Here is a 21912-nt window from a genome sequence, read left to right as displayed (position 1 = left end):
TTTTCTTGTGGGCATACTCGATAAATACAAATAAGGAAAAAAACAAAAAGGAAACCTGCTACAAGTAACAACAGTAATAAATATGGAATAATTGTGAAGAATATGAGGTGAAGAGTCCTTGAGAAACATCCATAGGTTGTGGGAACAGTTCATGGTAGGGTGAGTGAAGTTATCCCCTTTGGTTCAGGGGTAATAACTGTTTCTGAGCCCTGAGGCTCCTGTACCTCCTTCCTAATGGCAGCGAGCGGAAACCCGCAGTCACGGAAGCAGCGTGGAGTGCGGTAGTGTAAGGGAAGCAAAGCTCTGACCCACACAGCGAGGTCTTCCTGCCTAGTGGTATGTAACAGAACCATAGAACCTCTAGGCATGTACTCACTCGAGTTTAGAAGAATGAGGGGGTTTCTCATTAAAAGAGTCTAGGGCCAGAGGGCAGGCACAGCTTTGGAATAGAGGGGTGTCCATTTAAGACAGAGGTAAGGAGGAGTAAGGGATCCACCTCAGAATTTTAAGCCCGCTGGAGTACCGCAACCTTGTCGTAGGGGTTGGAGACGTGTGAGCCTCAATGATCCAGAGATCTATTTTGCCTGGAGGTAGGGCCTTGTACTTTGACTCTCGGTGGGGTCAAACAGGTCAAAGGGTGCGGCCAGGCCTTTTGTGGTCTTCCAGATTTGGGAATTCAGTTCAGAACTAACAACCCTGACAGCTTGTTACAGAAAGAGAAGTGAAGAATCCTATATCATGTGCGACGCTATTCCTGCGTCTCCATCCAGGGTCTGCATGACTGACAGCAGTGAAAGCCGAGAGGAAGCTATTGGCAGCATGAGGGAAGCCCCGAACACGGCCAAGATCGAGACATAGAGAGATAAGAACAGTCTGCTTTTGACAACTGAGAAAGAGCAAGAAGCGCAATAGGCAGAGTATTTCAGGGGAAATACTGAACAGACCATCACCAAATGGAGAACCTGACTTTCAAGAGGCAGCAGAGGACCTCGATATCAACACAGATCCACCCAAGAGAGAAAATATTGTTGTTGCGATTAAAGAACAGCGATGCTCCAAGACATGTCAATTTGAAGCTGAACTGGTCAAAGCTGATCCAAAAGTTGCAGCAGGCATCCTGTGGCCACTGTTTACTATCATCTTGGAACGGGGACTGGACGAATAGTGTTATTGTTAGCATCCCAAGAAAGGAGAGCAAGGTGATTGGAACAATTGGCACTTCTGTCAGGGCCCAGCAAGGGTCTCGCCAAAGACATTGTCCGTCCGACTACAGAAGCTGTCAACGTGTGCTTGAGGAAAGAACAAGGTGGCTTTGGGAGAAACAGGGACTGTTATCGACTAGATCTTCATGCTGTGTAACATAGCAAGGATGAGTGGGAAGCCAGAGGATTGGGTGACTTATAAGGAGCAACAGAAGGCAATATGGGTAAAAGATGAGGTACGAAGGTAAGCTAGCCAAAAATATAAAGGAGGATAGGTATGTGAAGAGGAAAAAATTAGCTAAGACCAAAGTTGGGCCCTTGAAGACAGAAACGGGTGAAATTATTATGGGGAAGAAAGAAATGGCAGATGAGCTGAACAGTTACTTTGGATCTGTCTTCACTAGGGAAGACACAAACAATCTCCCAGATGTGATAGTGGCCAGAGGGCCTAGGGTAATGGGGGAACTGAAGGAAATTCGCATCAAGCACAAAATAGTGTTGGGTAAACTGATGGGACAGAAGGTTGATAAATCCCCAGGGTCTGATGGTCTGCATCCCAGGGTACTTAAGGAGCTGGCTCTAGAAATCATGGACGCATTGGTAATCATTTTCCAATGTTCTATAGATTCAGGATCAGTTCCTGCGGATTGGAGGGTAGCTAATGTTATCCCACTTTTTAAGAAAGGAGGGAGAGAGAAAACAGGCAATTATAGACCAGTTAGTCTGACATCAGTGGTGGGGAAGATGCTGAAATCAATGATAAAAGATGAAATAGCAGCACATTTGGATAGCAGTGGTAGGATCGGTCCGAGTCAGCATGAATTTACGAAGGGGAAGTCATGCTTGACTAATCTTCTGGAATTTTCTGAGAATGTGACTATGAAAACGGACATGGGGAGGCCAGTGGATGTAGTGTACCTGGACTTTCAAAAAGCCTTTAATAAGGTCCCACATAGGAGGTTAGTATGCAAAGTTAGAGCAAATGGTATTGGGGGTAGGGTATTGACATAGATAGAAAACTGGTTGGCAGACAGGAAACAAAGAGTAGGGATTAACGGGTCCCTTTCAGAATGGCAGGCAGTGACTGGTGGGGTACTGCAAGGCTCGGTGCTGGGACCGCAGCTATTTACAATATACATTAATGATTTAGATGAAGGGATTAAAAGTAACATTAGCAAATTTGCAGATGACACAAATCAGGGTGACAGTGTGAAATGTGAGGACGATGTTATGAGAATACAGGATGACTTGGACAGATTGGGTGAGTGGGCAGATGCATGGCAGATGCAGTTTAATGTGGATAAATGTGAGGTTATCCACTTTGATGGCAAGAACAGGAAGGCAGATTATTAACTGAACGGTGTCAAGTTAGGAAAAGGGGAAGTACAACGAGATCTAGGTGTCCTTGTTCATCAGTCACTGAAAGTAAGCATGCAGGTACAGCAGGCAGTGAAGAAAGCTAATGGCGTGCTGGCCTTCATAACAAGGGGAATTGAGTATAGGAGCAAATAAGTCTTTCTGCAGTTGTACAGGGCCCTGGTGAGACCACACCTGGAATAATATGTACAGTTTTCGTCTCCAAATTTGAGGAAGGACATTAAGGGAGTGCAGCGTAGGTTCACAAGGTTAATTCCCAGGATGGCGGGACTGTCATATGTTGAAAGATTGGAGCGACTGGGCTTGTATACACTAGAATTTAGAAGGATTAGGGGGATCTGATTGAAACATATAAGATTATTAAGGGATTGGACATGTTGGAGGCAGGAAACATGTTCCCGATGTTGGGGGAGTCCAGAGCCAGAGGCCGCAGTTTAAGAATAAGGAGTAGGCCATTTAGAACGGAGTTGAGGAAAAATTTTTTCACACAGAGGGTTGTGGTTCTGTGGAATGCTCTGCCTCAGAAGGCAGTGGAGGCCAATTCTCCGGATTCTTTCAAAGAAGAGTTAGATAGAGCTCTTGAAGATAGCGGAGTGAAGGGATATGGGGAGAAGGCAAGCACGGGGTACTGATTGTGGATGATCAGCCATGATCACAGTGAATGGTGGTCTATTGTCTATAACAGTTCACAGAACAATGCACAGAGCACAGAGACGGTTGTATACGAATTTCGTGGACATTGAAAAGGTTTTGATCGCATCCACGGCGAGCCTCTGGCGAATTAAACCATAAGACCATAAAATATAGTAGCAGAATTAGGCCATTTGGCTCATCGAGTCTGCTCCACCATTTCATCATGGCTGATCCATTTTTCCCCTCAGCCCCAATCTCCTGCCTTCACCCTGTATCCCCTTATGCCCTGAACACTCAAGAACCTATCAACTGCCTTAAGTATACATAAAGACCTGGCCTCCACAGCTGCCTGTGGCAAAGAATTCCACAGATTCATCACTCTTCGGCTAAAGAAATTCCTCCCCATTCCCTTCTAAAAGGACGCCCCTCTATTCTGGGGCGGTGTCCTCTGGTTTTAGGCACTCCCACCAGAAGAAACATCCTTTCCACACCCACTCGATCGAGGCCTTTCATCATTCAATAGGTTTCAATTAGGTCACCCCTCATTCTTCTAAATTCCAGTGAGTACAGGTTAAACGCCATTAAAGGCTCTTCAAATGAGAAGCCATTTAACCCTGGAATCGTTTTCGTGAACCTCCTTTGAACCCGCTCCAGTTTCAGCACATCCTTTCTCAGGTAAGGGGCCCAAAACTGCTCACAATATTCCAAGTGAGGCCTCACCAGTGCTTAAAGTCTCGACGTTACATCTTTGTTTTTATATTGCAGTCCTTTTGAAATGAACGCCAACGTTGCGTTTACCGTCCTCGCCACAGGCTCAACCTGCAGACTAACCTTTAGGGAAGCCTGCACAAGGGCTCCCAAGTTCCTTTGCGCATCATATTTTTGTATTTTCTCTCCACTTACACGACTCAACCATTTCACTTTTTCTACCGAAGCGCATGACCAGACATTTTCCGACACTGTATTCCATCTGTCATTTATTTTCCCTTTCTCCTAATCTGTCTTCAGTCATTCTGTAGCCTCCCCTATTCCCTCAAATCTACCCGCCCCCCTCCAGCTTTCTTCATATCATCTGCAAGTTTGGGGAAAAGCCATCAATTCCATCATCCAAATCATGGACATATAACGTAAATAGAATCAGTCCCACACAGACCCCTGTGGAACACCATTAGTCACCGGCAGCCAGTCAGAAAATGGTTGCTTTTTCCCACTCTTTGACACCCGCCAAGCAGCCACTGATTTATCCAAGCTAGAAAGCTTCCTGTGATACCATGGACTCGTAGCTTGTGAGGCAGCCTCCTGTATGGCGCCTTGTCAAAGGCCTTCTGAAAATCCAAATACACAACATCAACCAATTCTCCTTTGTTGCTCCTGCTTGTTATTTATTATTTATTCATTTTATCGAGTTACAACGTGTAGTAGGCCCTTTCGGCCCTCTGGCCCATGCTGCCCGGCAATCTCCCGATTTAACCCTAGCCTAATCACAGGACAATTTGCAATGACCGATTAACTACCGACTAGTTCATCCTTGGATTGTGGGAGGAAAGCGGAGCACCCGGAGGAAACCCACACAGTCACGGGGAGAAAATACAAACTCCTTACAGGCAGTGGCGGAAACTGACCCCAGGTAGTTTCTTCAGAGAATTCCAACAGATTTGTCGGGCAGGATTTTCCCTTGAGGAAACCATGCCGACTGCGGTCTATTTTACCATGTGCCTCCAGGTATCTTGAAACCACATCCTTAGCAATCGACTCTACCATCTTCCCAACCACTGAGGTCAGACTAAATGGCCTGTAATTTCCTTTCTTATGCCTCTCTCCCTTCTTGAAGAGTGAAGTGACATTTGCAACTTTCCAGTGCTCTGGAACCATTCCAGAATCTAGTGATTCTTGAAATATCATTACTAATACTTCCACAATCTCTTCAGCTACCTCTTTCAGAGCTCCGGGGTGTACATAATCTGGTCCAGCTGACCTGACCGCCTTCAGGTCTTTCAGTTTCCCAAGAACCTTCTCTCTAATAATGGCAACTTCACATACTTCATGACCCCTGACACCTGGAACTTCCACTATGCTGAAGAATGATGCAGAATACCTGTTCAGTTCATCTGCCATTTCCTTGCCCCCACTTCTACCACCCCAGCATCGTTTTCCAGCCATCCAATATCCAATCTTGCCTCTCTTTTACACTTCAGGTATCTGAAGACACTTTTGGGATCCTCTTTAATATTGTTGGCTAGCTTACTTTTGTATTCCATCTTTACCTTCTTAATCACTGTTTAGTTTCCTGCTGTTGGTATTTAAAAGCTTACCAATCCGCTATCTTCCCACTCATTTTTGCTCTGTTATATGCCCTACCTTTGGTATTTTATGGTGGCTTTGGCTTCCCTTTTTACCCATGCTTGCCTTTAGAATATTACTTCGTCTTTGGGATGTATATATCCAGAAGTTCCAGCCATTGCTGCTCTGCCATCATCCCTGCCAGTGTTCTTTTCCAATCAATTCCGGCCAACCCCTCTCTCACTCCTCTGTGATCTCTTTGATTCCACTGCAAAACTGATACATATGACTTTGGTTTCTCCTTCTTAAATTTCAGTGTGAATTCAATCATATTATGATCACTTACCCCTAAGGGTTCTTTTACCTTAAGCTCTCTAATCAATTCCGGTTCATTTCTCAACACCCGATCCAGAGTAGCTGATCCTCTTGTGGGTTCAACCACGAGCTGCTCTACAAAGCCATCTGACAGGCATTCCAGAAATCTCCCCCACCCCCACACCCCTGGAATTCTCAGATCATACGGATCCTTTCCAAAATTGTCCAGCTTATCCGGTGTTTCAATGCTAACTTCACCTGCAGACCGGGGACTGCAATTTAAGCTTTAAAGTTAAGCGTCAGCCAAGTCTCTGTGATATCGGCAATATTGTTTTACCTGGTGATTGGGTTCTGAGGCAAACAATGAGGATAAGCAGAGTGGCATTAGGTGGACACTATTCTCTACTTTACAAGACCTTGACTTTGCGGATGATCTCGCATTACTATCGCATACTGGTAGACTGGTCTAAGAACACTGAGGCTGTCTGCAAGAAGGGTCAGAGCCGTCTCTATTTCCTGAGGAGACTGAGGTCCTTTAGCATCTGCCGGACGATGCTGAGGATGTTCTACGAGTCTGTGGTGGCCAGTGCTATCATGATTGCTGTTGTGTGCTGGGGCAGCAGGCTGAGGGTAGCGGACACCAACAGAATCAACAAACTCATTTGTAAGGCCAGTGATGTTGTGGGGATGGAACTGGACTCTCTCACGGTTGTGTCTGAAAAGAGGATGCTGTCTAAGTTGCATGCCATCTTGGACAATGTCTCCCATCCACTACATAATGTACTGGGTGGGCACAGGAGTACATTCAGCCAGAGACTCATTCCACCGAGATGCAGCACAGAGCGTCATAGGAAGTCATTCCTACCTGTGGCCATCAAACTTTACAACTCCTCCCTTGGAGGGTCAGACACCCTGAGCCGATAAGCTGGTCCTGGACTTATTTCATAATTTACATATTACTATTTAACTATTTATTACTATTTTTCTATTACTATTCTATTACTAGTTATTATTTCCATGACTATTACTATTTACTAATATTACTATTACTATTACTATTTATTATTTGTGGTGCAACTGTAACGAAAACCAATTTCCCCCTGGGATCAACAAAGTATGACTATGACTATGACTATGACTATGCCTATGCACACCAGCACATGCCAAAGGAAACTCAGAGCCTGTGTACCTTTGGTGGACGGGTTGGAGAGTCAGACGGAGAAAGACTGAGACCATGACCATCAGAATCGGGTATGGCACCATTGCCGGGTAAGACGCACCTGCCTGGGCAGCATCATTCGGTAGGGTGGGAGGACCAGGGGCGCCATCCAGTGCGGACCCAGCAAAGATAGAAACGACTTCAGGGAAATGAGCAACATATAGGGATCAACCAAGTACAGCAGCCACACTGTTGTACGGGTCAGAATGCTGTTGCATGACAGAGAACGACATTGTCAAGTTGTCGTCATTCCACACCACGACCTTCTGGAAGAACCGCCGTGTTTTCTGGCCAAGAAAAATTTCCAACCACTGCCTAATCTTTCGGTGCCACCGAGGAGACATGGTCACAGTCATCATGAGGAAAGATTGGAGATGGATTGAGCATGGATGAGAAGAGGGGCCAACTCCACTATCAAGACAGCCCCTGAAGAGCAGAGTAAGCGCTGGAGACCCAGGACAATGGTGCCATACCGTCGGGGCAGAAATGAGCACTCTGAACCGCACCTGGACACAATGGAGAAGATGGCCAAGGACAGACAGGGATGGAGGACCTTCATTGCTGTCCCAAACGCCAGGGGCATAACAGGCAGTGACGAGCTAATAATTTGAAACGATTTTGTAAAGCCGCCCCGTCCCCCACGGTCAGTACACGGTGGTTACTCGTCACCGTTCCCAGCAGAGGGAGAAAGTTGCCGCATTCTTGTCGCTTGTCCTCGCTGGGTTAATCTCTATGCTGCCCCGCTTTCCACTCACCGGTCCCGCCGTCTTTATTTTCACCGTTTCTAAGGCTGGTTGGCTGTTCTTGGTCCGGACAAAGTTTGCTTCCACTACTCCTGACGTCGGCAGTAGATCGCTTTCTGTAGAAGTGGGTAGAGTTAAGGCAGTTACAGGTTCTCTCGGGTCGGAGGAACAGCACCTCTTATTCTGTCTAGTCTCCGACCTTACGGCATGAACATCGATTTCTCCAGCTCCCAGTAAATTTACCCCACCCTTCCCTATTGTGCGTTCCTCCATTCTGGCCTCTTACGTCTTCTCACCTCCCCCTGGTGTGTCCCTACGTCTTCCCTTTCTCCCATGGTCTACTCTCCTGTCCAATCAGACTCCATCTTCTCCAGACAGAGATGGAGGACATTCTTTACCTCTCACCTCCCAGCCTTTTACTTCACCCCCCCCCCCCACTGGGCTTCTCCTATCACCTTCTAGCTTGTACTCCTCCTCTCCCCCCCCCCCCCCCGTTCTTATTTGGGCATCCACCCCTTTCCTTTCCATTCCTGAAGACAGGTCTCGGCCCGAAATGTCGACTGTTTATTCATTTCCACAGATGTCTGACCTGCTGAGTTCCTCCAGTATTTTGTGTCGCTCCATCTCCCCACCCGCGTCAGCACCACTCCCACCCAGAGCCTATCCATTTTACCCGCATGGTTGTCATGGACGCATCTCCCTTCCTCACTCCCCAAACTTCGGCCATGTGCTCGCCTTCAGCTGCAGGACCGACTACCTGCCGTACCGGCGGATGAGCGAGAACATTAAGGTCATGAAGAAGGATATGTTCTTCCAGTCTGACCCTTCCCCTGATCCCTGCGGGCGCCCCCATCTCCACAACCTTCAGGGAGATCCCTACGCCCCTCGATATCCATCGCCAAAGCAGTGTTTGGAGCGCGGAGTCTGGAGGATCAGCATGGTGGTGTAATAGCCTTACAGCGCTGGGGATCTGGGCTCCATCCCTGCCACTGACTATAAGGAGTTTGTACGTTCTCTCTGTGACCGCGGGGGTTTCCTCCGGGTGCTGCGGTTTCCTCCACAATCCCAAAGATGGACATGCTACAATAGCGCCGGAAGCGTGGACACCGTTGCGTGCTGACCCAGCACATCCTTGTCGTTCACACTAAATTACTCAATTCACTGTACGTTTTAATATACACGTGCCAAATAAAGCTTATTTTCAAATCCTCAGGAATTTACCGTGATCGGAGCAGCTCGTTCCCGTCAGCGATCTGCGCAGAGCCACACTAGTTTCCTCGGTGCACGGCAGGCAAATGGGTCTGGGCATGGAGAGATGGGGAGAGATGAGAGCGGTGTGGCGTTCACCTACGAGCGAGGAACCGAGCCAGTCCCGGTTAGAAAGGTTCCTTCCACCAACATAGTCCGGTATATTAATTAACTCTACCACTCCCTCCTCCTCACTTACTTCACTGTACCCTAAAAACTTTAAACCTCTCCTTATAATGCTGTTGCATTGCCGCATCACCCCTACTGGGGCAAAATCCACCAACAGCAGATCCCCAGAGCCCTCAGTCCTGGGCCAGTCCCTGGGCGTAGCCCGTTTTCGAAGATCTATCCTCTCCCTTTGGAGCTTCTGTTTGTGGTTCTGTAGCTCTGAGTTTTACGGGATGGGGTTACTAACCCAATGCCCAAGCTCCTCCTTTCACAGCCGGGCTTGGGGTGTCCAGGAAAGGGGGAGCACCTCTGGTGAAGCGGCTTCTCGTCTCCATTCCGGGCAGCTCACTCAGCTCTGGTCCCCACCGGAAACTCGGCTCTCACCTCTAGCTCCAAGTGGCTGATCTGCATGCGACAACCACCACACCCCGGCACGCTGCTTCGACAGGCCGGCTAAACCAGGCGCGGGTAGCCGGCGGCCTCACACCCGGACAGGGAGGGCCATGGCTGTCCTAACATGCAAGGCCAGATTCGGCAGACTGGGTAGATGAGATCTAGAGAAAGGGGGTTCTGCAACGCTCCGTGGAGGGCGAGGGGCACGACAAGGCACTGATGACACCATGGTCGTCCACTGCAGGCAAGGAAAACCCCAGTTTGTGACGACGACCCAATCACTCGGACTTCTGAGGTCGAGAGTGGCACTGTCCCAGAGCAACGTTCTGCCGCACAGGTCTCCTGTCATATCGGACAGGCTGGTATTTATTTGCTTATGACCATTTTGTTCCATGTCCAGCAGCAGCACTCACATCGGCTCCTCTCCGAGAAAGATTCATCCCCGGTGAGTTGCTCCCTCAGCACACCCCCAGCATCGGCGCAGGTACTACCACTGTGCAACGCTCCCACAACAAGGCCACTCCCACAGGGAGTAGCTCCCTTGTCATCTCCCCACCCACAAGGGGTGCCCACACACCGTGCAGTGTGACCCCATCTGCTGCCGCACCCGCTGACTTCCTCCAGCAGATTTTGTTGCAGCAGTCTCTCTCTCACTCACACACACACACACACACACACACATTGTCTCTTTCACTCTCTCTTACATTGTCTCTCTTATTCTTTCTCTCCCTGTCTGCCTGTCTCACTGTCTCTTTCACCCTGTCTCTCTGTCTCTATCCGTCTCTCTTTGTCTCTCTCTCCTCTCTATGTCTGTCTTTCACACATTCTGTGTCTGTTCAAGTGAACAGTATATACTTCTGTGTCTGACTGTGTGTGTCTCTTCGTGTCTTCGCGTGTATGTGTGTGTGTGAGCGTGTGTGTGTGTGTGTTTTGTGTCTGTGCTGCGCACTGTGTGTCTGAGTCTGTGAGTTTTGTGTGTTTATGTCTTTATGCCTGTTGATGCGTGTCCGCGCGTGTGTGTCTGCCTCTCTGTGCGTCTGTCTGTCTGCCTCTCTGTGCGTCTGTCTGTCTGCTCTCTCTGTGCGTCTGTCTGTCTGCCTCTCTGTGCGTCTGTCTGTCTGCTCTCTCTGTGCGTCTGTCTGTCTGCCTCTCTGTGCGTCTGTCTGTCTGCTCTCTCTGTGCGTCTGTCTGTCTGCCTCTCTGTGCGTCTGTCTGTCTGCTCTCTCTGTGCGTCTGTCTGTCTGCCTCTCTGTGCGTCTGTCTGTCTGCTCTCTCTGTGCGTCTGTCTGTCTGCCTCTCTGTGCGTCTGTCTGTCTGCCTCTCTGTGCGTCTGTCTGTCTGCTCTCTCTGTGCGTCTGTCTGTCTGCCTCTCTGTGCGTCTGTCTGTCTGCCTCTCTGTGCGTCTGTCTGTCTGCTCTCTCTGTGTGACTCCCTGCATGAGCCAGACAGGAGTTTGGCCCCTGAGCAGAGGTTAGGAAGGAGCAGCGTCTGGTGCCCCTGAGGCAGGGAGCGTAGCAGAGGGATGGGGTCGGAATATGGAGAGGGTCAGCTCCCGTTCCCCGTACCTGATGTACGTTGTGAAGTTCAGCTTTGTCGCTAGCTTGATCAGTGCCACGTCATAATCGTAGAATTCACGGATCTTCTTCGCTATCTTCCCGGTCAGATTGTACCGCGGATGTACAGTTACTTGCTCGACCTTCAGTATGATCTTGTCAGAACTTCCTGCGGGACGAGAAAGGCAAATGGAACCAAAAGCTTCTTCTGAAACACGAGAAAATCTGCAGATGCCGGAAGTCCAAAGCAACACACTCAGAATAAGCAACACACATCAAAGTTGCTGGTGAATGCAGCAGGCCAGGCAGCATCTCTAGGAAGAGGTGCAATCGACGTTTCAGGCCGAGACCCTTCGTCAGGACTAACTGAAGGAAGAGTTAGTAAGACATTTGAAATTGGGAGGGGGAGGGGGAGATCCAAAATGATAGGAGAAGACAGGAGGGGGAGGGATGGAGCCAAGAGCTGGACAGGTGATTGGCAAAAGGGATATGAGAGGATCATGGGACAGGAGGTCCGGGGAGAAGGAAAAGGGGGAGGTGGGGGGGGGGAAGCCCAGAGGATGGGCAAGGGGTATAGTCAGAGGGAGAAAAAGGAGGGAGAGAGAAAAAGAATGTGCGTATATAAATAAATAACGGATGGGGTACGAGGGTGAGGTGGGGCATTAGCGGAAGTTTGAGAAGTCAATGTTCATGCCATCAGGTTGGAGGCTACCCAGACGGAATATAAGGTGTTGTTCCTCCAACCTGAGTGTGACTTCATCTTTACAGTAGAGGAAGCCATGGATAGACACATCAGAATGGGAATGGGACACGGAATTAAAATCTGCGGCCATTGGGAGATCCTGCTTTCTCTGGCGGACCGAGCTTAAGTGTTCAGCGAAACGATCTCCCAGTCTGCGTCGGGTCTCTTCAGCAAAACGAGAATTCCTCGTGTTTGTATTTTTAAATTGCACTCGGAATTATGGAGGGAGTCAGAAGGTCATGAGGAGTCTGGGCCCGACGAGTCGCCTCTTTACACCTTTCCATAAGTGCTGCCTGGCCTGCTCAGCTTCCTGTGAAGGTGTTCAAACTCTAAGCGTCAAAGTAAATTTATTAGCCGAGTATACCGCCCTGAGATCATGTTCCTGCAGACATCCACAGTACAATAGAGAAATAGTACAGTAACACTGCACAAGAACAAAAGCTTACTAGCAACCAAGGTGGAAAAGGAGGAAGCTACAAAATCAAAAAAAAAACTAATACTGAGAACATGGTTTGCAAAGAGTTCTGAAGGTGAGTGCACCACGCTGCTTTAGGAGCCTGATGGGTGGGGTGTAATAATTGTTCCTGAACCGAGTAGTGTGGAACCTAAGGCTCCCGTACCTCCTGTCCGATGGTAGTAACCCAGACGAGAGCGTGGCCTGAAGGGTGGGGTTCCTTGATGACAGATATTGCTTTCTTGTAGTAGTGCTCCGTGTAAATGTGCGCAATGGTGGGAAGGGCTTTGCCTGTAATGGACTGGGTAGTATCCACATTCTGTCAAAATGGCTTCGGTGTTTCCATTCCAGGCCGTGAGGTACCCTCCAGTTCGCATCGCTAGAAGTTTGTCAAGGTTTTAGATGACGTGCCGAATCTACAGAAACTTCTTTGAAATGCCAATTATGTGCTGGGCCAAGAGCAGTCCATCTGATAACGCCAATGAATTGAACGTCATGGAAGTTCCTGGAGAGCGGCACTGGCTCCCCACCCTAGTGCGGCGCTCCATCGCAGCTTCCCCTGTCCCAGTATACCTCTCATCCTGTTCGTTGAGCGATGTCCCCTCAGAACTTCCCGCACGGCATTGTGGCACTCTCTCTCACTTCACCTCTCCCCCCTCTGTAAGCGGCGCTCCCTCGCACCTCCCACCCTCTCTCACAAAACGACACGCCCTCGGAATCGTCTTCACTGTCGTGGTGGCCATCCCTGGGTACAGCCTCTACCGCAGTGGCCTCCCTCTTCCCCAGCTCTCCCACGGCTCGGCGATCCCTCCGCAGAGAGACGCTCCCCCCCACTCCGCCCATGCGCTCATTAAAGCACGGGCTTGAGGCGCTCCCTCTTCTTACCCAAGCGTATGGACAGGTCGCTGGGGTCTTCATTCGCCAGATCTCCGAAACAGTGAGCCGCTGTCAGAATCCACTGCGGTGCCACGATGGAACCGGAGCAACGGCTGTTCTGTGGAGAGGGTTGGGGACTCCCTGTTAGGCACGGTATAAAGATTCAAACTCCCTCCGCCCCAGCGGGAGGTCACACACCCCAGGACAGGGAACTCCTGGTCTTTGTGGGCTTGGGACCGAGTCAGTGGGCGGGGCCAAAGGACAATTCGTCAGAAGGCTGCAGTCAGAGGACAGAGGGTCAGGGGGCACAGGTCGGTGTGCAGGGGTGACGGTGGGGGGGTGTGTCAGTGGCAAGGACCAGTGTGAAGGGGTCAGTGCGGTGAGTAGCAGTTTGTGGTCAGAGTCAGAAGGCAGTGGGTCAAAATGCGAAGGTCAGAGGGCAGAGGGTTAGAGAGCAGGAAGCTGTTGGCCTCGTTTGGGAAACTGCATCTGGCAACATTATTGATCTGCGTCTCTGGAAATTCCCGCTACATCTCTCTGCAGATTTCCGCTACTCTTCTCTACAGATACCCGCTACCCATCTCTGCAGATTCCCGCTACTCTTCTCTGCAATCTATCGTCTGCATGTCTCCCTGATTGCCAACCCTGCCCCCCCACAAAACTCCTACACTTGCATTCCTTGTCTCTCCCAGCTGTGGACACTGGCACTAGGAAATTACTCTCCGCATTTACTCTCCAGTCGTCGGCGGGAGAATGGGATTGAGAAGGAAATTTATAGAGAGTCCGTTTCTCGTTTCCTTCCTCTCCTCACCTCTCTCAATCATCCTGTCCCTAATTTCCGCACACCCCGTCTCTCTCTCTCCCTCTCTCACTCCGGATTCAGGCCAATTCGAGATGGAGGACCCCGGGATCCACGAGTTACACTCACCGGTTTCTGATTATGGAGGATGTCGACGAACCATGGGTAAGAGCTCTGATCAGTGGCAACTAAACTCTTGTTGGCAAACCCACAGAGGTTTCCCACTGAGGAGAGGTCTGCAAGTGGAGAGACTGAATGAAATCTCACTGAGCTCCCTCTCCACCGCCCATCTCTCTCCATCCCCATCTCACAGCGCGGCGTTCCCTCTCCATCCCCATCTCACAGCGCGGCGCACCCTCTCCATCCCCATCTCACAGCGCGGCGTTCCCTCTCCATCCCCTTCTCACAGCGCGGCGCTCCCTCTTCATCCCCATCTCACAGCGCGCCACACCCTCTCCATCCCCATGTCACAGCGCGGCGCTCCCTCTCCATCCCCATCTCACAGCGCGGCTCTCCCTCTCCATCCCCATCTCACAGCGCGCCGCACGCTCTCCATCCCCATGTCACAGCGCGGCGCACCCTCTCCACCGCCCATCTCATAGCGCGGCGCTCCCTCTCCATCCCCATCTCACAGCGCGGCGCACCCTCTCCATCCCCATCTCACAGCGCGGCGCTCCCTCTCCACCGCCCATCTCACAGCGCGGCGTTCCCTCTCCACCGCCCATCTCACAGCGCGGTGCACCCTCTCCATCCCCATCTCACAGCGCGGCGCTCCCTCTCCACCGCCCATCTCACAGCGCGGCGTTCCCTCTCCATCCTCATCTCACAGCGCGGCGCAATCTCTCCATCCCCATCTCACAGCGCGGCGCTCCCTCTCCACCGCCCATCTCACAGCGCGGCGTTCCCTCTCCATCCCCATCTCACAGCGCGGCGCAATCTCTCCAACCGCATCTCACAGCGCGGCGCTCCCTCGCCACCGCCCATCAAACAGCGCGGCTCTCCCTCTCCACCGCCCATCTCACGGCGCGGCACTCCCTCTCCACCGCCCATCTCACAGCGCGCCGCACCCTCTCCATCCCCATCTCACAGCGCGGCGCTCCCTCTCCATCCCCATCTCACAGCGCGGCGCTCCCTCTCCATCCCCATCTCACAGCGCGGCGCAATCTCTCCACCTCCATCTCACAGCGCGGCGCAATCTCTCCATCCCCATCTCACAGCGCGGCGCTCCCTCTCCGCCGCCCATCTCACAGCGCGGCACTCCCTCTCCACCGCCCATCTCACAGCGCGCCGCACCCTCTCCATCCCCATCTCACAGCGCGTCGCACCCTCTCCATCCCCATCTCACAGCGCGGCGCTCCCTCTCCATCCCCATGTCACAGCGCGCCACACCCTCTCATCTCCATGTCACAGCGCGGCTCTCCCTCTCCATCCCCATCTCACAGCGCGGCGCAATCTCTCCATCCCCATCTCACAGCGCGCCGCACCCTCTCCATCCCCATGTCACAGCGCGGCGCTCCCTCTCCATCCCCATCTCACAGCGCGGCACTCCCTCTCCATCCCCAGCTCACAGTGCGGCTCTCCCTCTCCATCCCCATCTCACAGCGCGCCGCACCCTCTCCATTCCCATGTCACAGCGCGGCGCACCCTCTCCACCTCCCATCTCATAGCGCGGCGCTCCCTCTCCATCCCCATCTCACAGCGCGCCGCACCCTCTCCATCCCCATCTCACAGCGCGGCGCAATCTCTCCAACCGCATCTCACAGCGCGGCGCAATCTCTCCAACCGCATCTCACAGCGCGGCGCAATCTCTCCATCCCCATCACACAGCGCGGCGTTCCCTCTCCATCCCCATCCCACAGCGCGGCGCTCCCTCTCCACCACCCATCTCACAGCGCGTCGTTCCCTCTCCATCCCCATCTCACAGCGCGGCGCTCCCTCTCCACCGCCCATCTCACAGCGCGCCGCACCCTCTCCATCCCCATCTCACAGCGCGGCGCAATCTCTCCATCCCCATCTCACAGCGCGGCGTTCCCTCTCCATCCCCATCTCACACCGCGGCGCTCCCTCTCCATCCCCATCTCACAGCGCGCCGCACCCTCTCCATCCCCATGTCACAGCGCGGCGCACCCTCTCCACCTCCCATCTCATAGCGCGGCGCTCCCTCTCCATCCCCATCTCACAGCGCGCCGCACCCTCTCCATCCCCATCTCACAGCGCGGCGCAATCTCTCCAACCGCATCTCACAGCGCGGCGCAATCTCTCCAACCGCATCTCAAAGCGCGGCGCAATCTCTCCATCCCCATCTCACAGCGCGGCGTTCCCTCTCCATCCCCATCCCACAGCGCGGCGCTCCCTCTCCACCACCCATCTCACAGCGCGTCGTTCCCTCTCCATCCCCATCTCACAGCGCGGCGCTCCCTCTCCACCGCCCATCTCACAGCGCGCCGCACCCTCTCCATCCCCATCTCACAGCGCGGCGCAATCTCTCCATCCCCATCTCACAGCGCGGCGTTCCCTCTCCATCCCCATCTCACAGCGCGGCGCTCCCTCTCCATCCCCATCTCACAGCGCGCCGCACCCTCTCCATCCCCATCTCACAGCGCGGCGCTCCCTCTCCATCCCCATCTCACAGCGCGGCGCAATCTCTCCACCCCCATCTCAAAGCGCGGCACTCCCTCTCCATCCACATCTCACAGCGCAGCGCTTCCTCTCCATCCCCATCTCACAGCGCGGTGCTCCCTCTCCACCGCCCATCTCACAGCGCGGCGCAATCTCTCCACCGCCCATCTCTCTCCACCCTCATCTAACAGCGCGGCGCACCCTCTTCATCCCCATCTCACAGCGCGGCGCTCCCTCTCCACCGCCCATATCTCAGCATGGCGGTCCCTCCCCACCACGCACATTGCAACGCGGCGTTCCCCGTGCATCGCCCATCTCACAGCGAGGCGCTCCCTCTCCATCCCCATCTCACAGCGAGGCGCTCCCTCTCCATCCCCATCTCACAGCGAGGCGCTCCCTCTCCACCGCCCATCTCGCTCGCGGCGCTTCCTCTCCGCCGTCCTTCCCGCAGCGTAGTTTCCCGCGGAGAGAGCTGTCTCTCTCACATTCGCCTCACATTTGGAAGCAATGTGAGTAGCCAGTTCAGGGAGGAGCTCCCACGCCCGGCCCGTGGGAGCCCCTCCCTGAAAACTGAGCGCCGTAACCCCGACACCAGCGTGAGCGCTGTCGCGACCGCCGAACGAGAAACGAGAGGCATCCTTACCCAGCAAAGAGTTGAAGACGGTGTGAAGGTCCTCGTTTGCCAGGAAGAAGGCGTGTTTCTCGCCGGTCTTCTTGGACGCAATGGAGTTGATCTGCTCCTTGTCCGCCTCTTCACCGAGTCCGAAAACATAGACATCTGCAGGACACCGGGCTTGCTGAGTGATGTGGTGCAGTGGAACCGACCCCACCCATCCCGCCACACAGCCGAGCACGGATCTCAATCGCCAAGGTTAGTCATGGGTATCTGAAGAGGCTGCACCTTAGGTTCCTCTTCCTGATCTGCTGTCAGCCAGCAAGGAGAGCAAGGGCGAGGGCGCTGGTGTCACTAGGGGGTTGTTCTGGGTCTGGCCAAGGTGGCCATTCACCGGCCCAAGCGGCTCGCAGTCGGGGGCTCCGTCTGAGCCGTCTTCCAGCTCGTACGTGGATACCCTGGGAGAGGGAGCATGTGTACAGAGGGGCATTTCAGGGACGGTGAGCACCCCACCCCCACCCTGAGGAGATTGTAACAATATTTTAATTTGAAATTGTTAACAGTTTTATAGTGTGGATGTTCTGAACGAATAATCTTTTGTATTTTTTTCTAAATCAAAAAGGGATTCCGAGCCAAGACTTTGGGGTCAATTGCACGGTTGGCCACTAGAGGCAGTCCTACTAGTGCGCGTCTTGTTTCCGAGCATTCTCGCCTGGCGTGTTCTTCGTGTTGGAACTGACTACCCGTGTGCCCAGTTGTTCTGTGTAATCAGGAGGAGTACTGTGTCCAGTTCTGGTCACCTCTCTATAGGAAGGATGTGGAAGCATTGGAAAGGGTACAGAGGAGATTTACCAGGATGCTGCCTGGTTTAGAAAGTATGCATTATGATCAGAGATTAAGGGAGCTGGGGCTTTACTCTTTGGAGAGAAGGAGGATGAGAGGAGACATGATAGAGGTGTACAAGGTAATAAGAGGAATAGATAGAGTGGATAGTCAGCTCCTCTTCCCCAGGGCACCACTGCTCAATACAAGGGGACATGGCTTTAAGGTAAGGGGTGGGAAGTTCAAGGGGGATATTAGAGAGGAAGGTTTTTAACTCAGAGAGTGGTTGGTGCGTGGAATGCACTGCCTGAGTCAGTGGTGGAGGCAGATACACTAGTGAAGTTTAAGAGACTACTAGACAGGTATATGGAGGAATTTAAGTTGGGGGCTTATATGGGAGGCAGGGTTTGAGGGTCGGCACAACATTGTGGGCCGAAGGGCCTGTACTGTGCTGTACTGTTCTATGTTCTTTTACGCTGTGTGAATTGTGCTGCTCTCTGCTCAGTCTTTGCGCCAAGGTTGATAGTGTGCCTCTCTTGTAATCCAGTGCCGCAGTCCTTTCGAATGTTTTTTTGGCCTATTTTTGAACTTTGTACTTGTTTTGTGTTAGACGTTTGGTCGAATACCAGTTCGGTCTGTGTCGCCTGGAATTGCTTGACTTCTCTATTTTGACCATTCCCCCCCGTTCCCCGACACCCTCCCCAGTTTCTGCCAGCGCCCGTTTACCCAGGTAGTCCTCCCGAGAATTCTCGATCTCCAGGAAACTCCGAATGTTATTCAGCACCTGTGTGGGCAACCCACCCACGTTGATCCGTCCTGAAAAACACGGGATCGCTTGTTGGAACCAAGGGTAAGGTCGGTCTGTCTCCAGTCCCCGCTCACCACCTCCCCCCACCTCCAACACCACCACCCATTACCTCTCGGCCACAGGGAGTGGCAGATCGATCCGTCATGCCTGAGGTCCTCCGTTCTTTGGGGCTGAGTCCTATCTGTTTATGTGGTACGATATGGAGAACAAGCTGTTGCCCACGTTGCCCTCTGCACGCAGCTAATGTGGCCAAAGGAACGACATAGTTTGGCACCAGCCTCGCAGGAGTTGCCAGTTAGTGTTGAAACTCAACGTAGGACTGACTGCCTTAGGGACTCCAACTCCGGACCTTTCCTCAAGTTTTATTCCTGAAGCCTTCCGCATGAGCGGGTACAGCCGCAAAGCAGCGGAGGTTTGAGATCAGAGTTTTCTTTCCAGATGAGCTGCCAGCCATGGCTGACAGGCCCCACCGGCCTGAAGTGACTGTGCTTAAGGCTCCAGTAACCAGCCTTTTCTCTTAAGACGTTAGACTTAAGACGTAAGACACCATTCAGGCCCTCCAGTCTCCTCTGCCATTTCACCATGGCTGATTTATTATCCTGGTCAGTCCCATTCCCCTGCCTTCTCCCCATTAGCTTTGATGTCCTTACTCATCAAGAACCGATCAACCTCAGCTTAATGGCTTGGCCTCCACAGTCACCTGTGGCAATGAATCTTACAGATTCACCACCGTTTGGCTAAAGAAATTCCTACTCATCTCTGTTCTAAGTGGATGTCCCTCTAATCTCAGGCTGTGCCCTTTGGTCTTAGACTTCCCACTATAAGAAACATCCTCTGCACATCCACTCTATCTGTACTCTCGGGTCCTAGACTCCCCCACTATAGGAAACGTCCTCTCCACATCCACTCTATCTATGCCTTCTGGTCCTAGACTCCCCCACTATGGGAAACATCCTCTCCACACCCACTCTATCTGTGCCCACTGGTCCTAGACTCCCCCACTATAGGAAATGTTCTTTCCACATCCAGTCTACCAGAGCCTTTCAATATTCAATAAGGTTTGATTCGGATTTCCTAGTCATTCTTCTAAACTCCAGCATTCCCTGTCCAGAGTCATCAAACATTTCTCACATGTGAATCCTTTTGTTCCCGGGATCATCCGCTGCTGAACTTTGCTAACAGGTATAATTATTGTGTTGTAATAGATACAGAATGTAGGACATGTTGGAGATCAGGGCCTGTTCGTACGTCACTCACTAACGGGTCCTTGCTTGAATGTTGTTCCGGTCTTGCTGCATGCAGGCAACGCCTGGGCAGTTTTATCTGCTCTGCAGCTGGGCACAGGCATGGACAGTGCCAGGGCGGCATGGTGGCATAGCAGTTATTCTACCGCTTTACAGCTCTAGTGACACGGGTTCAATTCCCACCACTCTCTGTAAGGAGCCTGTACATTCTCCCCGTGACGGGCGAATCTGTTCCGAGTGCTCCGGTGTTCCGATGCTCTTTCCTCCCACATCCCAAAGATGTTTCGGTAAGTTGTGAGCACTGAAGGGATGGCGACACTTGAATTGTGTCGGTCGTTGACGGAAATGACATGTTTCATTGCACGTCTCGACGTACATATGATGACGAAATGTTTAGGCAGTACAGAGGCGACAGAGGTGTTAACGATTCCCGGGAACCAAGGAGATTCCATCTAGGTATAGGATGAGCGGTGTGGTAGGGGTTGAGGGGAGGGGAGTGGTATTCCGCGGCTTTAGTCGGTGACCTACCGTCCGTGAAGATCAGGATCACGTGGCGGATCTGCATCCATTCATCCAGTCTGTCCTTCATGTTCGTCCTGGCGTAACTCATCATCCCGTAGACGGTTTTCAAAGCTCCGGTCACGTTGGTTCCCAAGTTCTTGTTCAACACGTAGTCTACGGCGTGGAATGGAAAGGCTTAGTTGGGCACCGTCTATATGCGGCAACGTGACTAGAGTGAGGCGGCAACAGGAGAGGCAGGGGTAGGTCACACACACACGACCCGGGGTACGGGTGGAGTGGGGGAACAGCGATGTGGGTGCGTCAGGACGGGATCAGAGGGTGGGCTGACTTGGCTATGTCTGAATTGGGAGATTGTCAGAGGAACGAGAGCTGTGCTGCCCTATCCCGCCACCCGGTGCCCAGAAGAGAAACTCTGTACAACTATGACAAGTAGCAGAACACTTTCACCCAGAGGTGTGGGGAAGAGAGGTTCGGGTGGGTGGCTGCAGAAGCTGGCTTGGGAAGCGAGCGGTATGGACGGGACAAGGGCAGCAGCAGGGGTGGGGAGTAGACGGCCGGAGACTTTTCCCCAAGGCAGAAATGGATACTATGAAGGGGTTATAGATTTAAAGTGATTGGAGGAAAATGTGTTTTAGGCAAAGAGTGGTGGTGGGTGCGTTTTATGCACTGCCGGGGCTGGTGGTAGAGTCTGATACATGAGACACTGCCGGGCTGGTGGTAGAATCTGATACACGAGACACTGCCGGGCTGGTGGTAGAGTCTGATACATGGGACACTGCCGGGGCTGGTGGTAGAGTCTGATACACGAGACACTGCCGGGGCTGGTGGTAGAGTCTGATACACGAGACACTGCCGGGGCTGGTGGTAGAGTCTGATATATGAGACACTGCCGGGCTGGTGGTAGAATCTGATACATGGGACATTGCCGGGGCTGGTGGTAGAGTCTGATACACGAGACACTGCCGGGGCTGGTGGTAGAGTCTGATATATGAGACACCGCCGGGCTGGTGGTAGAATCTGATACATGGGACACTGCCGGGCTGGTGGTAGAATCTGATACATGGGACATTGCCGGGGCTGGTGGTAGAGTCTGATACACGAGACACTGCCGGGGCTGGTGGTAGAGTCTGATATATGAGACACCGCCGGGCTGGTGGTAGAATCTGATACATGGGACACTGCCGGGCTGGTGGTAGAATCTGATACATGAGACACTGCCGGGCTGGTGGTAGAGTCTGATATATGAGACACCGCCGGGCTGGTGGTAGAATCTGATACATGG

General features: G+C 52.3%; 1 protein-coding gene across 1 annotated transcript in view; it reads right to left on the bottom strand.

The window, feature by feature from the left end:
• Nucleotides 1–21912, bottom strand: part of LOC140198488 (complement C2-like) — a 46283-nt gene that overhangs the window by 2872 nt on the left and 21499 nt on the right. The window contains exons 8-15 of the mRNA XM_072259575.1: nucleotides 20637–20783; nucleotides 18783–18872; nucleotides 17265–17399; nucleotides 14132–14238; nucleotides 13213–13321; nucleotides 11144–11300; nucleotides 8991–9070; nucleotides 7782–7885 (exon numbers count right to left, since the gene is read on the bottom strand). Coding sequence (XP_072115676.1) covers nucleotides 7782–7885; nucleotides 8991–9070; nucleotides 11144–11300; nucleotides 13213–13321; nucleotides 14132–14238; nucleotides 17265–17399; nucleotides 18783–18872; nucleotides 20637–20783 — 929 coding nt within the window. The remainder of the gene's footprint in view (nucleotides 1–7781; nucleotides 7886–8990; nucleotides 9071–11143; nucleotides 11301–13212; nucleotides 13322–14131; nucleotides 14239–17264; nucleotides 17400–18782; nucleotides 18873–20636; nucleotides 20784–21912) is intronic.

Source organism: Mobula birostris, chromosome 5, assembly GCF_030028105.1.
Source record: "Mobula birostris isolate sMobBir1 chromosome 5, sMobBir1.hap1, whole genome shotgun sequence".
Taxonomy (NCBI): domain Eukaryota; kingdom Metazoa; phylum Chordata; class Chondrichthyes; order Myliobatiformes; family Myliobatidae; genus Mobula; species Mobula birostris.
The sequence above is the reverse complement of the archived record's forward strand: the minus strand, read 5'-3'. Positions and strand labels throughout refer to the sequence as shown.